Genomic DNA, 16,010 nt, shown 5'->3' with positions numbered 1-16,010 from the left:
TGCTGCCCGATTCCTTATCTCCTGCCTTGACGATGACAGGCTCGACCAACTTGCCGCCCGCACACTCGCACAGACTAGTGAGACGCGCTAAAAGGAAACCGCCCAGGTAAAGTTAGATAAACCTAAATTTATGATAAACCCACATGTTCAAAAGCAATGTACTCGAGTATATGTGTACCAAATCAATTCTATCAAAACAAACTCAATCTGCAAAAGTAGTCATTCTCCACACTTCCATTCTTTTTTTCTCCATTCTAGTCCATTCCGACGTACTTTGGCAGCTAATATACCTATCCTCGTTGCTGCCTGGCCAATATGTCAGCTCCCATCCTTTTCCCCCTTCAAGTATCCTTCAAGTATGAGTACTAGGGAATAGTAATCAGTAGGCTAGGGAATCTGGGGTTTTTTTCCCTTTCACTCCCCTTTCAAGTTCCCGAGAAGAGAATAGGGTGGGCGGGCAGTAAGGTGATAACGTTGGTGCGTGTGTGAAGGAGGGAGGATTGGGAGTCTATATAAGCTTCACAGCAAACGGGGTACCAGTGCTGGCATATACGGTACAGTACAGTTCAGTACCGGCAACGCCTTGCGCGTCCCTACAGTACCAAGGAGCTACTGTACAGTACAGTACCCGTATTATTCGTGCTTACTCAAGAAAGTCACTCAACCACAAAACTAGTCAACCAACCGACAAAAAACCTACCCTCAAGAATACCACATAAACATCATAATGTCTACTGAAAAGAAGGAAATCGTTGTCTTAGGGTAGGTATATTTATTCCCCAATTATACGGTGGCAGGGGGCACAATAGAATCCTAAATGCTAATAATTGATAGAGCTGGAGTAATTGGTCTGCAAACCGCCCTGACCCTGCTCGAGTCTGGATATTCGGTGACTATCATTTCCAAGTATTGGCCTGGGGATGAGCATATCAACTACACCTCCCCAAAGTATTTTATGCCTTTTCACTGAAACTCTGTCGCATAGGTTCCGATTGGCTAACTAGTGATGTGCGTGTAGAGCTGGAGCCGTAAGACCCTACCCACCTACAAAAAGAGACAGATAGATTTAAATATTAATGTAATGCACGAACAGCACTGGAGAACTCACGCCGGGCCCGACGACCTCCAGGGCCAGCGCTTTGACAAAGAGACCTACGAATACTGGCTCGAGCTCGTAAAGAGAGACGAAGATACAGGACTCGTCGTAATCCCTCTTTCCCCCTTCCTTCTCCTCTATTCTACTCCCACTAACCACCTTAGTTAATTCCCCTAATATACATCTGGGACCACCCAACCCCCGAAACCGCCAACTCGGGCGCATCGATATGGTGGTCAACGCTAGTCCCCAACTTCACCCCGTTAACCCACCCGCACCCGCTCCTCCCGGCAACCGCGCACTTCGGCATAATGTACAAGTCCTTCTGCCTGAACCCTCAGAAGTACCTCACGCACCTGCTCTCCCGCAGCGCTGATTACGGCGTGAAAACGCACACACATGAAGTCGATACCCTGACTGAGGTCTTCGGGTACGTCCCTGACGCAGTCGGCGTTGTGAACTGTACTGGCCTGGGAGCGATAGACCTTGTTGACCCGGTTGAGGCGGAGAAGCTGTTCCCGACGAGGGGTCAGACGATACTTGTCCGGGGGGAGGTGGAAACGGGAAGATTGAGGGTTGGAGAGGGGTATATTGCCTACGTTATTAGACGGCCGGGGGAGGGGACAATATTGGGGGGGTGTAAGGTGGATGGGGACTGGAATGCTGAGGTTGATAAAGAGTTGTCGAAGAGTATTGTTGAGAGGTGTAAGATTTTGGCGCCGGAGCTATTGGTTGATGGAGAGTTTGAAGTCATTTCCGAGCAGGTTGGGAGGAGGCCAAGTAGGAAGGGAGGTCCCAGGATTGAAGTTGAGTGGAAGGAGGTTGAGGGGAGGAGATTTATATGTCATCACTATGGGCATTCTGGTGCTGGGTGGGTGTTCTCGAAATAATGGGCATAATCACGGACTGACCCGCGCTTTAGATATCAGAACTCGGTAGGTTCAGCAAGGGAAGCGGTGGCATTGATCCAAAGGGAGTTGGAAAAGCGACAATGATCACAATGGGTTAGTGCAGCCAAGCAAGTTACCAACTCTCATAAGCTTGATTGAGCAGTCCTAAAAACCTAGACTACACAATTCCTAAGTAAACTGGGCCGGTTCCTCCTTCACAGCAATTTTGTTTCTATGCAAAATCCAGCCCTATCCAAATTCCTATAAAACTCTGGGGTGGCAACAGTAGCAGTAGTGAGCATACCACAGCCCAATTTCCTCGCCTCGATGCCCTCATCAAATAGGATACTCATGGCGACCTGTACCATCAAGGCTCCGGTGCATGTGTATGGGTCCTTTTCATACGTAAGTCTCACAAAAACCTTTTTAGGATCTTCACTATCGTCGTCAGCCTCCGCTACTCCTCGGTATTCCATTCTGTACTTTTCCATCTGCCTGGAGCCTCAATTAGTACGCAAAACGCACAATATAAGCGAAGTTAAACATGTAGAGTAACACAGCAACATACTCAGCCGTAGGACCTTCTCCGGGCTGAATCAACCTTCGAGCAAGCCACCTATATCATACCATTAGCAACAGCTCTCTAGCTCTGCGTAAACGGTGTTCAGGTCATACCTGAAGGGAGCAAAAATCGGGAGTACCGTGATCGAACACATCATTAAGAACCAGAATACCGCGGAAATCCAGTTGCTCGCTCGGCGATACTCCATGAAATTGAAATTCTCCCCGTAGTACTGCCCCCTGTCAAATGTTCCCCAACTCCGATATACGTAGACGGTATCTGGGACAGCTTGAATCCATTTTGTAAGAATCCCCAATTCAGGGTGTCTACGCATTGGCCACGCGAACGGAAGGTCATAGCCTCTGACAGGTGAGAGGGCATAAGTTCTGGTTGCGTGGACTACTTCCTGTAGAGTAGAGTGTTCCAGAAGGGACATCCCGGACTGTAACCCAAAAATTAGAACCAGAGTAGTTGATGTAGAGAGCCATAATTTACCTCTAGAGTTCCTCCGCTCATTCCTGCTCTATGAGAAGTTAGCTTCAAATCTGGAAACAATGAGAAGGGTGGCATACTTGAGTTCGTGCAAGCAGAATGTTACATCTCCAACCGGGCAATTGTAACTGTCCCGCATGATCTTGACAAGGGTATGAGCAGCCAAATCAGCGGGGGCAGATTCCATCCCGCACTGGGGAATCATCTATTCTTCCAGTCAGCAAACCTATTCTTCGCCGAGAACTTTCGCAGAAACACCACAAACGAGTTCTTCACTCACAATAGCACCATTAGCCTTTGCCGTCTTGTGATATTTGTCCACAATTTCCTTCACCCAAGTAATCTCCCCGGTGGAGTCGACATAATGCGTCCCATTAACCGCACAGGCTTCCACAACCGCAGTCCCATACCGAATAAAGGGCCCAACAGTAGAAACCAAGCACCGGGTAGCTCTAGCCATCTTCTCGAGGGCATCTTCGTCAAGGTCGGCAATAAAAATTCCTGTATCACCCAAGACCATATTAGCGTGTCTATCAATCAAATCAGTAAATTGAGCTACGACGCACCAACGGGAACACGGTCCGGGAACCTCCTATTGAAGTCAGTGGCCAAGAGCTCGAGTTTATGAGGGGAGCGGCCCGCGATAGCCCATTTTAGATCCGAGGGGGTATGTTGGAGGACTTGTTCTGCCGTGAGTCTGCCGGTATAACCTGAAGCGCCGAAGACGATGAGGTCGTATTTTCTTTGAACATGTGGGAGAGCCATTGAACTGTTTTCTCTTTCCTTCTCCAACTTTTTTTTTTTTTAACGGAGTATTTCTGCGATTGGAACAGTAAAGGGGGGGGGGAGAAGAGGAGGGAAGAGAGAGTGTGAAGATTCAACTGAAAGAGAGGTGGGGGAGAGGGGGGTATGGTGTTTCGAAAAGAAGGAATACGTGCCGTCTAAGAGTATCTGCGATAGAGAGCGACTCTTCAGGAGAAGGGCATAAAGCCATGCGCCATGCTGTACTGTACCATATCAAACCTAGAGTAGCACAGGAGATTCGTGTCGTCATGTGAGACTTTCCTCTCCTGCTGGGCACGGAAGAGAAGAGAAAAGGAAAAGGGAAAACCCCATCAACTTAAAACCCCCCCCATTCTCCCCTCTCACTCGTGGTAGAACACGATGCAATAGACCATATATCATACGAGCGTCAACATCTACCGGTACTCGAGTACAGTATGATACTGTAACAGTAACAGCGAACAGAGCAGCAGGCAGTAAAAGGGAAGTTTCAATTCTAGATCGAATCCACTTTCCAGAATCGGTAACTTTCTCTAGGGAAGTGAATTCCTCCCTTGGCGAGCTTATCCTAAATAGGCCTGGACCGTCCACCCTGCTACTGGCAAGTTATCTCAATTTTCCAACATCGCACCCCTCAAGTTATTTTCCATCGTTGTCCCCCCCACCAAGCCACTACTCCAGTAAGAACAAGCAAACTCCAACGACAGCCCTCCAATGGCTCCAGTAACAAGAGCCCGTCGAAGAAGGGACTCGATCCCTCTCGTCCCGGTCCTCGATGACCCCAACAGTCCCCATCCCGCCGCAGAACTCCCATTGCTCCAACGACTGGAAGGCTCAACAGCGCCCGCCTCCACGCCCTCCAAGCTGAAGAAACAAAAACCGATTGCGGAAGGCACAGGCGAGCACACCAGCGACATTGTAAACCAACCACCGCCTCCTCCACTGTCGCCGGGGAACGAACCAACCAATTCCACTGCGGCAGATTCCGAATCTGATTCCGACTCCGACGATGAAGCGCCAGAAGTAGTATCGCTAGACACCGGTCGGGAGGTTGTGGAAAAGGCACAAGATGAAGCAAAGCGAGCTGCGGAAGCGTAACCCCCCTCTCCTTCCCCGCCACCCCCTATCTAATATGTGAGTATGCGAAGGAGAATGACTAACTAAGGTTGGAAACAGCCAGGCAGACGCTGCCCGAAAAAAGCGAAAAGCTCACGGCGCAAAGCTAAAAGAACAAAAGGAAGAAGCGAACGAACGGAAGAAGAAGCGGCGCAAGGTTAATCCTGAGGACGAGGAAGAGGAGGTAGATAACTCCAGGGCATTGGCCATCACCGAGAAATCTACGGAACCTCCAGTGGATGGGGCAAATGTGGCGAATCCGTCCCCACTATCACCGCCGCCGGCAGAGCAACATCTCACAAAGTCAAACTCCCCGGCACTCCTCCCAGAGACACTCCTGGCGCAAGTAGCCGCAACAAAACGCCGCCACCACCAGGAAGAGCAACCAGACATATACCCTAACCCCGAACCCGGGCAAAAGAATCAAGTCACCAACACCGGCACTGGTGGTCGCAACGCAGAACGCAATCGCAGAAAGAAACAACGACAGAAGTTGAATAGAACGCTCAAAAAGGGCCCCGTCAGCGTCAAGGTGCTCAAGGACGATATGAAGTCTAGGAAGATACTGCCGCCACCTGCTGCTAAGACTGTCGGTAGCATTAAGGATTCCTGGTTGTTTGGGAGGAAGGCTGGGGGGGCTATGAGGAGGGATGTAGTTACGGGGTTTGTGAGGAAGTAAAGGAAGTGGCAGGCTCTGTTCGACCAATGGGCAGAAAGGCTTATGTTTGTTTGCTTGCTTGTTTGTGCCTGCTATGGGGTTGGTGTGTGTGTATGTGTGTAATGCTAGTAGTGACTTGGGCGCTTGGGGGTAACTGTGGGTCACCGGAAATCACTCACTGACTATCACGGTGAAGGAAATCGGGCCGGGCCTTTGTATCGTGGGTACGGCAGGTTTAGCGCAGGCGATCTTGTAGCAGTTGATTCAATCCATAATATCCTCACTCCACACCCAGCCAATCTAATCCAAGACCAAATCTATAATTCAAGTTAACTACGATACCAAATCCGAATACAATACCAAACCCAATCCAATACAACCGATCAATAACAATCTTAAAAATAACAATCTTAAACTTTTACAAGAATCTAGAAAGAGAAAGAAAAGGAAAGGAAAAAGAAAAAACAAATCTTGCGATCACACAATTTCGAATCTACTCCCCGACCCGCCTCCCTTGTGATAAATATATTCGGGATAGGCAAAGTGTCTAGTGGTGGTGGTGATGCCCAATCTGCGTTGCCAAGGGCAATAACATGCCCACCACGGCGGCGAGCGTGTCCTTCATAGTGGACTTTTGCCCGCCATTGCCTGGCTCGAGTTCGGACTGGCTTTGCATGGTGTGCATGGCAACGTACCTGCCGAATGTATTCCGAATTAGTCCAATGGTTCACCGGATAGGGAAAAGGGAGGGAAAGTACAAGAATGTTCCCCCACTAAACAGTAACAACACCCCCGTCCACCACTGCATTCCCTCGCCACTACCCTCACCCAGTAACCCGAGCAAGATCCAAGTAACGATCGCACCCACCGGCGCCGCCATCGAGAATATGATAAGATGGGCCCTCGCCTGCCTCTTTCCCAATCCTGCTCTCAGAAGGACAGCACTTAGTCCGAATGCCGCCGGGGCTTTGTGTAGCATAATGGCGAGAAACACAATCGCCTCCAGGGCAGTGTTGGAGCTCGTCGATGAAGCGCCCAGGGCAATCCCGTCAGCTGCAGCATGGATAACGAGGCCGAGGGTGGTGGACGAGGTTTTGGAATACGGATGTGAGGGGGAGGGACTGTCTAGTGGGGGCGAGGAGGCGGATAGGGAACGGAGGTTGTCGATCTCGATGTGGTAAGGTTGTGGGTTGTGCTTGTGCGCTTGGTGCGGGAGGACGTCGATTAAGTACATTAGGATGAAGCCAGAGATTAGTGATAGGCCGACCCACTTGTGCGCGGTTTCGGTGGAGTGCTCATGCTCGGGCTCGGGATCTGAGTGGGAGGATTTGGGTTCATGCTCGGAGTCGTGGTCGTGGCTGTGGCTGTGTGGTGGGGTGGTGGTAGTGTGGGTTTTTGTGTCAGAGGCTTCTATGGCTTTGGCGTCCCGGGAGTGATGGCGGGGTTGACGGGGGAGGTTTGCTGCATATTCGAACCAGGAAGCAGCAGGTGCGGCAGCAGTACGTCCGCGCAGCATTGGACCAGACGGAGAAGACATTGTTGGTGGTGGAGAGGTCTTAGCGCTGTATATGGTGTCTATACCCTCGGGTATGATGACTATCAGACTTGTACCCACTAGAACGCCCATTCCTACGGTTGAGATCAAGCGCAGTTGGGGGGGAGAGAGAGACACTGCTAACGGGAGCATTCCAGCGCCGAAGGAGCTGTTTCACTCGTTAGCGTTCACTTGGCGGCATATGACGGATAGAAGGAGGGGGGGTACGTTATGGCCATTACGATGCAGAAAAGCAGAAGTGTGAAGAGGCCTTCTGGCATGATGGTGATTGCAGTTATCACGGATTACGATAATGCAGGCAGGATACCGGTAACTATAGCTGCAGCTCTGTACCTTGGGAAGTGAGAGTGAGAGGGAGCGAGGGAGTGAGGGAGTGAGAGTGAGGGAGTGAAAGAGTGAGAGAGTGAAAGAGTGAAAGAAAGCGAGTGACAATGGTTGGTTGGTTAGTTAGCGATCTATTTGTTTGATGTCATCAAGTTCATTAGTCGTGAGGGGAGAAATGATGTCTTTTGGTCCAGATGATGTGAAGTGATGATGATGGCCAGGACCTACAAGAGACCCAGGACACCCGGGGAGATTGGGAGGTGATGCCCGGTGTGTAGCAGCAAATAAAAACTCTTGGCTTCAGGGGTTTCTCGGGATGCTTCAATTAACGTGTCTGGGAATACCAGCTTGTGTTTTGTATACAGTTTGTCACGTCTTTTTTTACATCAACGAAATAGGTGAGAGGAAGCTTGTCTATCCTATAATTCTCTCACGAATGGGATCATCTACATAAATATTGGTTAAAAGGCGAGTCTCATCGCATCGCTCTGTGGATCTACAGCACAGACAGAAAACACGGCTATCATACTGGTTCAAGCAACTACCGTATAAACAAGTAGTCTGCCAAGACTAGAGTATCTCACCCATAGAAAACGCGACTTCCCACCCAACCCTTTACCATCCTCATCTGTCTCCCCACTTACCACCATAACCACCATTCCGGCATTTTCCTCCCAAACACACACACCTTCTACCTGTTCCCCCTGCGACAGAACTAAATCAAATCGGGAGGGAGAAGGAGAGAGAAAAAAAACAATCACCATGGAGGAAGAATGGTCCGCCGACGCGAACGAAGCTATAGAGCTATCGCTCATCTCGACCACTAGTGGAAAACCAATAGCTACCTTCCATCCGCAGTTCACCTATGGGATCTTCGGGGATTCAGAAAATATATTCGGTTACAAGGATCCGAACTTGCAAATATCGTTTGCAGCGAACGACATGAAGTGTTGTCTAGATATTTCCTACGAGGACAAGATGGAACCGCAAGGCTCTGTGCAGGCGGAGGATTTAGAAGCGATTATTACGGATTTTCTTCCCGAAGGTATGACACCATTCTGGTCACCATGGCTCGGGGAGGGTAGAAGGGGGGGGGAGGGGAAACTAACGTCTTGCTCTAGATTGTGAGAAAGACCTCAAAGAATTCCAGACGAAAATCGCTCAACGTGATGATACAAAATGGAGCCCGCCTGGGGATAAAATCTCGGAATACACTCTTAAGGGGAGGACCTATGAGATCTGGCGCTCTACAATCGATGACGCATACTGTAAGAGCATTCTCAAGAATATACAAATCTTGATTACTCTTTACATCGAAGGGGGAACAGCGATCGACCTTGAAGACGAAGAATGGACCAACAAGCGCTGGGAAGTATTCTTCTTGTAAGTTCCCTTCCTTCTCCCGCCCTCTTCTATTACTCACACTAACAAACCCCGCTAGATATGAGAGATCTGCAGCCAACCACACCTTCATCGGCTACTGCACCTGCTACCGCTACTACCTCTACAATCCCAAGTCGCCCGACACCAGCCGCATCCGGATAAGCCAATTCCTTATCCTCCCACCATTCCAACACCAAGGTCACGGCAAGAACCTGTACAACAGCTTAATCACTCACTTTCTCACTATAACCTCAATCCAAGAAATAACCGTCGAAGACCCCAGCGAGGCCTTCCAAAACCTGCGCGACATCCAAGACCTCCATCGGCTAACCCCAGCCCTTACGCGATCAAACCTGACCCCACAATCATTCTCCAACAAGTCCTTCCCCGGCGCGGATATCCGCACCCGGGCGAAGTTGCCCGTGCGCCAGTTCGCACGTGTGTGCGAGATGTTCATGCTCCAGGGGATTGAAAAGGGCGATGAGAAGAGCATGAAGGTCTTCCGCTTACTGGTCAAGGCGAGGATATACAAGCAGAACAAGGATGTGCTCGCGCAGTTGGATCGTCTAGAGAGGATTGATAGGCTGCATGATACGTATTTGCATGTTGAGGATGAGTACAAGGGATTGCTGATTGCTGCCGGGGCCGCTCCTGTCGAAGAGGAGGAAGTGGAGGAGATAGAAACGGAGAAGAAGCGTTCTGCTAATGGTGATGGGGGGAGGGCTTCTAAGAAAGTTAGAGTTGCGGAGTAGAACTATCGTATTAGCAGCATATTTGGGATGCTTTCTTTGTGGCCCATTCTTCCATCTTCCATTTTCTCTTTTTCTCTCCCCCCTCGTATCTAATTTTCTCTTGATTAGGGGGAGGCAATGAGCGACCGGTGGCATTTCTTATGATATCTCTTTTTTCTTTTTTTTTTTCCTTTGTTTCCCTTGTGTACGTTTACGGCGCACGACTGATGGAGAGGTTAATGGCTATTACGCACATACCCGCAAAGCTCTCCAAGCCCCCGACCCCCACACTGCGAGTGACGTACTGTGATTACACGCCGATGAGAACTCCGTGTAAATTTAAACTCCGTTGCAACCCTTCGTATGATACTGTCCCAAGAGCCTATGTTCAGAACCGCAGAAGTGCAGGCAGTCACACAGCGCCCGATTCCAGGAACAGGGAGAGGACAGGAACGAATCGCGGGAGGCGACCCCGACGGTATGATGCTTGTACGAGTAAAGCAAGCCTCAACGCCAGGCCGCATCAGTCGAAGATAGACCATGAGAAACCAAAAATCACAAAGAGAAAGCCATCAGTCCATTTCATGCTGCCCACCGAAACCCTGCTCGCAGGCCCAGCCACACCGTTGCCATCGCCCGGAAGTCAGATTTGATTCAAATTCAGGTGGCACACTGGATATGGTACTACTTGCTGTACATTTGAGAGTCACCATTTCGAGCTCGGAGTGGTTTCTGGGGTTTCCGCTGTGCTGTCTACGTGGTGCGTACAGTACCCCTCACTTCGTACGGGGTGTCGTGGGTGGGAAGCCGGAGTTGCAAACGTTCGTATCGTGAGGGCGAGCCGATTGCGCATGTCCTATCATGGCAGAGGTGGTACAGATAGATGGCTGTACTTGGGTGTAGGGGTATCTCGGGCGCGGTAGAACAAGGCTCTATCCCTGCCATTGTGCCCCTTTTCCGAAGGTAGTACTGTACAGCCTCCGGTCGAAAAAATCGGGAAATCTACAATTCAACTGTCTGTGCAAAGTCTGTGCAAAGTCTGTGTTGAACCAGGCTTTGATTGGTTGTTAGAATGTCAGTATTACTTAAAGAAGGGAGAGAAGGAAGAGTTCCAGCGTCGGTAGTCAGGTAACAACTGCTGCAATGGGTGACCTTAGCTATAAGCAACAATGCACAATACATGCCTTGCGGTTTACTGTGGGTTGGACACTACAGCAAATAGTGGAGAGCCAGAACAAACTGATATCAACAGTTGAATGAATATGCACTAGGCCAGCAACACCACAAAAAAAAGATCCCGGGTTGGTCGAAAGCTTAACTCAGCTCCACAATGATGAGAACTGGTAGCTTTAGCTACTTCAGATGCTGAATACCGCCATATGCGTCTAGTTGATATCGCCTGGAAGCTAGGAATTGAGGCCAGTGAGAAAGCTTTGCGAAATACCTTCGCCAAGGAGGGTTACCACTGACACTCTGCCCGCCAAAAGCCTTACCTCAACAAAGTCAAACATGGAAAGCATCTTACCTTTACCTTGAGCCATTCTTATTAGAGTTTACTAGAGTGGAGGCATGTGATATGGATGGATGAATGTTATGTTTGGCTGAGAGGGTTGCAAGGAAAGGTGTATGTTACTTGTACAGTACATGAAGAGTGGTATGAGGACTGTTTAGTTCCAAAATTTCAAAAAAAGGACTCTGTTATGATATGGGGAGCCATATTAGGTGATGGAGGAAAAAAGGTTTTGGTTATTTGGGAAAGGGATGATTGGAGCACAATCTCAGTCAAAATCAATATTAATCATATTCTTGTTCCTACGATCTGGCCATTCTGGTACCATTAGAGCTGCCATATAGGTTCTTCTCTTTGGCTCATGGAGGATGGAGCATTATCTGATCAGGCCCATCTTACATAATCCTACTGTGACTACTACAAAATCCCCTTCCTGAAATGGCCGCCATTTTCCCCTAATCTAAACCCTATCAAAAATATATGGAACCTGATTAAGACTCGTGTCAACCAATGCCAACCAAGACTCAAAGGCAGAACACAAGTCAAAGAGGCCTTAATCAATAAGTCGAGCAAGATCACAATTGAGGAAATTGTAAAGTTAGTTGACAAAATGCCGGAGCGGATTCAGGACGTGATTAGTGCTAATGGTGGGTATACATGGTAGTGAGTGTACTGTAGAAAGCTGAAAGTGTCTTGTATTTTAGAGTTTAATTACAGATTCCTATATGTCTTACCCCCCTGTCTGCTCCCCTGTCTTACCTACCTGTTTCCCGATTTTTCTTGCTAGGGGCTGTAGTAGGTGGAAAATTGCAACCACACTCTGGGCACTGCAACCACACTCTGGACACGTATAAACATCTTGACATGAAGCAAAAAGCAATATGCAAACAACAGCCAGAGGGCGTGAGGTACCATGAAATGACCTGGAATAAACAGATCAAGGTAATTACCTTACGGGAGGCAGAGTGGAGTTGGACAAAGATTGGTAATTAATTAAATATTGATAGACGAAGGTGTCAGAAGGTAAATAAAGATGCATATAGTAGCCTAAAAGGTATGAAAGAACTAAAAAGATATAAAAGAGCTAATAAATAGAGACTAGATCTATCAACAGGTAAGGAAACAGGCACGCCTTCAGATCAACACCATACTAGCTGGCCTCCAATATCTGATGACACTAAGAAGCAGCGGTTTGAAGCCTTTGTTATACACGATGCAAGAATATGATGTATGAGTTGAGATATTATCTGTATTGAGATGAATTATGCCTGCAGTCCAGATACGGTCAAGAGGATAATGCACTCTATGGGATATCACCGACGAGTTCCTTGACAAAAATTCGGAATCCACCCATTTAGCTGTCCAATCTGTGTGGCTTGGTGCCAGGAGCGATTAAAATGGACCTGGGATGATTGGCTTTGAGTACTTTGGACTGATGAATCAACCTTTTCCAACCTTGGCTTTAGCAATCGATCCTGAGTAACATGCAAGCCTTCAGAAGAGTATCATCCCAACTGTGTTGATGAGACCTTTGAGTCTGGTAGGAAATCAAAAATGGTTTGTGGAGCCTTTTGTGGTACCCTAAAGTCTGATCTGGTTTTTATCCCTGGTAAAGCCAAGGTAGACTCTGTAGTGTATGTGGAGATGGTCATGGAACCGCAATGGATCCCATTCTGGTATAAGGCTTGCGAGGAATATGGGTGGGTTGGTGTAGTGGAAGATGGTGCCCCTGGGAGTAAAGGAGCAGTCAGACAATACCGGCAACTAAATGAGATGGAATCCATCAAATGGCCAGCCCAGTCCCCATTTCTGAACCTTATAGAAGCCCTATGGCTAGATATGGAGTCAGAACTGGGGGAGACCTGGGGAAGGATTGGGAATATTCCAGCCTTGGAATGAGTGTTGGAATGTGTTTGGCAGGAGATCCCTGGTAAATGTCTGCTAGACTTGATTGATAGTATGCCTCAACAGTTGCAGGCTGTTATTGATGCTGGGGGAGGTGCGACGGTATATTAGTTGACTCGGGGGTAACAGATAATTTATTAGTTTAATCTAGTGAATCGCTTGTAGGCTCTATAGAAAAAGTGAAAATGCGACCGTGGTCACAAGATATCACTCGGCTCTCTCAAAACCAGAAGTGCGCTTCTTTTGCTGGCCTGCAACAGTATTCATCACCAATCACTCGACTTTCCTAATCTGTTTTAGCTCCCATAGAACTACCCATGTAACTACCCCCCCGATCCGGAAGTGCGCCCGACTTATGCCTACCCCCGAGTACAGTACTTGATTCCGGGAATGTGGTAGGGTTGGGTCGTGAGGGGTGGATCTTGAAATATGAAATGGAATATTGTGGACGGAGGATATAGCATACTCAGAACGTGGTACAGTACAGTTGGTTTGCGTGAATATTTGTCAAATATAGCACTCGACAAAGTAAGCCCCGGTCCAGGTCGGCGAAACGTATGTGGTAGGAGGTATACTATACGATAGTACTTCCAGAATTGCTTGTGCAGTCACGTCAATCGGGGGGAAAAATGGCCAGTATCAAAATTTCGATACTGTTCTATGCATCTCTACTAGGCTACCACACAAACTCTAACCGCCAGTATCATGCCCAAAGCAATCCTTCTCCAAGGCCAAGAAACAAAAGCAACCTTGATATACCGTGCGATAACACATCACTACCCAAAACGCCCGGAGTCAAAACAAAAACACAATGACGGCAATAAACACTGCTGAGAGCAGTAACAACGGCTATCAAACATTGAAAATCAAGAAGCTTGCCAAGCTTCCTGTTGCAAGGCCAGCCACCAGGCACATTCCTGGTCTGTTGTTAGCGGTGTTACTAACTAAGAGGAACAAAAAGGAAGGAAGGAAATACCCATAAAACCGCCACTGGCTTCTTTCTCGTCATCGTCAACCCATCCAGGTGTTGACATCATGACATTACTCCCAACCCATCCGTTTGACATTCCGAATGTGAACTGGACAAGCCAGTAGAAGAGATCGCTCGAGATCACGGCTCCGTGGCCCTTGATGTTGCACATCGTGTACAGAGGGATGAATACCAATCGGGCTATGGAGATCAATGCGAGAAGCTTCGGTCTGTCGCAGGCGAACCTCCGCCATCCGCAGACTACTCGTCCAGATAAATCGCCCAAGTTCCAGAGCATGAACCCGATAGGGATGAATACGTCCGGTTTAAACATTCTGGGAGACGAATCCTCTGGGCGGACCGAAAGAATTACTTGGGTGTAGACTGGGAACACCATTGTTACGAGGAAACACAGCCATACTGCGAAAGAAAGGTATTTTAGTTTCTTCAAGAGGACCCACAGAGATACTTGGGTGTGGGTTTCTGGAGTAAGGTCTTCTGAGTCAATGACTTCGGAACCGGATTTGTGTGGGGAGATGCGGTGACGGGAAAGTAATAGTAGGAATAGAAGCAGGCAGGAACCTGAAACGAATGTTGCCGTAAGGAAGTATATAAATGCGGACTTGGGCGATGCCGTGCTCCCCTCAGTGCCCGGAGACTGAGGGATCGCTAAAACCGATATGATTTCTGGATGTATTTTAGTATGCATTTAGGCGTATATTGTAGGGTATCGGGTCAGGATTCACATACGGGCTATTGCGGGAAGAACACCAGCAACTCCTTGGCCACTGTATTAAACTTGGATTTAGCTACTAATTCACACCGATGTATCTATGGGGTAACAAACGTCATGATTGCTTGGGTATATATTCCGTCAAACTTGTTGACAAATGCAAATATCCCGTTCTGACTCAAACCTGCGCTCCAGCTCGCCCAGAATACGCAGGTCAACAGAATGGTGATGTACGCTTCCGGCCCAACTCTAAACACAACCGCGGATAAAGCCAGCACCGTAGACACACCACAGTTAATCACCAGCGAGGCACATATCCTCCAAGGATAGCTTGCGGATTTTTGGCGATACGAGAGGTATACCGCAGATCCCAAGTTCGTTATCGTGCTTACCGCTAGGATGAGTGACTGGAAGTTGTTCAGGAGAAACTCGTTCTGTGTGCCTTGTCAAACAGCCGCACGGTTCGGTGCAGGAATCACGAAAGCTCTCACCTCAGCGAACCGGCGCTGGAAATATGTAGCGCATGCCATAAACATGTTCCAGCTCCACAGCCTGTATTCCATAAGTTTATGTTAATCTAGGCTTCCTCCGCGGTAAAAGGGGTTCTACATAGCTACCCCCAAGGACAAGAAGATAAAATACTCAAATCGAGAGACACGCTGTGCCTTCGACGAGCTCATATCCTCCCGCTCATCCTGGTCCTCCAAAGGCTCGTAGGTCGGTTTCCACCATTCTCTGAGTCTCTGCATGGTGTATGATGTCGATGAATGCGAGTCGGGTACTACTACCTCCAACGCTGAGAAAGTGGATGGAGTTGAAGGGGAATGATAAGGGGAGGGCGGGGAAGGAGATCTAGGAGGTGGTTGAAGCGTGATGCTCGTCCTGCTGTTCGGGGTCATAAGGTCAATTATGGTTGGGAGTAGGGCATAGAGGCGTTAGATTTGGACCGTTTGCACGTCGGGAAGGCTCACCTGGCTTGCGCACCTGCCGACACACCTGAAACCCACACCAACGCCACTCCCCAGACAAAGATCCACCAGAACCGGGGGCGGAAAGCCCCGAATATGCTTACCAGTACCATACTGTGTCATAATACAGTACAAGTACCGTACTCGAGTAGAGATACTGCATTATTATTTTCGCCGTCCAAGCAATAGCCTCCCCGGGGTTTTTTTATTTTGTATTTTAACCAAGGCTTAGTATCATACTCGAGTAGAATAATGGTGGCTAACCCCATAGAAGAATATGAACCGCGGCCATCGTTCCCCGCTGCATCAGAGAAAACTGTAAGAGATGCAGGAA

At 48.6% G+C, this 16,010-nt stretch overlaps 6 protein-coding genes; 3 read left to right on the top strand and 3 right to left on the bottom strand.

Moving 5' to 3' along the window:
* Positions 1-689: 689 nt before the first annotated feature.
* GSTUM_00010238001 (uncharacterized protein) lies at positions 690-1,986 on the top strand (the record flags this gene model as incomplete). XM_002841152.2 has 5 exons in its annotated part: positions 690-762; positions 835-948; positions 1,019-1,028; positions 1,094-1,204; positions 1,261-1,986. The coding sequence occupies exons 1-5, from the start codon at positions 728-730 to the stop codon at positions 1,984-1,986; spliced, it is 996 nt and encodes a 331-aa protein (XP_002841198.1). The 5' UTR covers positions 690-727.
* Positions 1,987-2,119: 133 nt separating this feature from the next.
* GSTUM_00010237001 (uncharacterized protein) lies at positions 2,120-4,216 on the bottom strand. XM_002841151.2 has 7 exons: positions 3,607-4,216; positions 3,321-3,541; positions 3,121-3,245; positions 3,044-3,071; positions 2,662-2,990; positions 2,555-2,602; positions 2,120-2,481 (listed from the first exon to the last, which is right to left on the bottom strand). Exons 1-7 carry the CDS (start codon positions 3,803-3,805, stop codon positions 2,202-2,204), a joined length of 1,230 nt encoding a protein of 409 aa, XP_002841197.1. The 5' UTR covers positions 3,806-4,216; the 3' UTR covers positions 2,120-2,201.
* A 275-nt stretch (positions 4,217-4,491) lies between these two features.
* Positions 4,492-5,817, top strand: GSTUM_00010235001 (uncharacterized protein). XM_002841150.2 has 2 exons: positions 4,492-4,917; positions 5,000-5,817. The coding sequence occupies exons 1-2, from the start codon at positions 4,538-4,540 to the stop codon at positions 5,616-5,618; spliced, it is 999 nt and encodes a 332-aa protein (XP_002841196.1). The 5' UTR covers positions 4,492-4,537; the 3' UTR covers positions 5,619-5,817.
* Positions 5,818-5,896: 79 nt separating this feature from the next.
* Positions 5,897-7,716, bottom strand: GSTUM_00010234001 (uncharacterized protein). XM_002841149.2 has 4 exons: positions 7,360-7,716; positions 6,454-7,300; positions 6,356-6,399; positions 5,897-6,292 (listed from the first exon to the last, which is right to left on the bottom strand). The coding sequence occupies exons 1-4, from the start codon at positions 7,410-7,412 to the stop codon at positions 6,145-6,147; spliced, it is 1,092 nt and encodes a 363-aa protein (XP_002841195.1). The 5' UTR covers positions 7,413-7,716; the 3' UTR covers positions 5,897-6,144.
* Positions 7,717-8,113: 397 nt separating this feature from the next.
* Positions 8,114-9,852, top strand: GSTUM_00010233001 (uncharacterized protein). XM_002841148.2 has 3 exons: positions 8,114-8,521; positions 8,598-8,859; positions 8,918-9,852. Exons 1-3 carry the CDS (start codon positions 8,239-8,241, stop codon positions 9,609-9,611), a joined length of 1,239 nt encoding a protein of 412 aa, XP_002841194.1. The 5' UTR covers positions 8,114-8,238; the 3' UTR covers positions 9,612-9,852.
* Positions 9,853-13,645: 3,793 nt separating this feature from the next.
* Positions 13,646-15,607, bottom strand: GSTUM_00010232001 (uncharacterized protein; the record flags this gene model as incomplete). XM_002841147.2 has 6 exons in its annotated part: positions 13,646-13,922; positions 13,982-14,662; positions 14,726-14,763; positions 14,823-15,142; positions 15,200-15,260; positions 15,318-15,607. 6 exons carry the CDS (start codon positions 15,605-15,607, stop codon positions 13,858-13,860), a joined length of 1,455 nt encoding a protein of 484 aa, XP_002841193.1. The 3' UTR covers positions 13,646-13,857.
* Between the last annotated feature and the right edge of the window lie 403 nt (positions 15,608-16,010).

Source organism: Tuber melanosporum (genome assembly GCF_000151645.1).
Source record: "Tuber melanosporum whole genome shotgun sequence assembly, scaffold_68, strain Mel28".
Classification (NCBI taxonomy): domain Eukaryota; kingdom Fungi; phylum Ascomycota; class Pezizomycetes; order Pezizales; family Tuberaceae; genus Tuber; species Tuber melanosporum.
The sequence above is the reverse complement of the archived record's forward strand: the minus strand, read 5'-3'. Positions and strand labels throughout refer to the sequence as shown.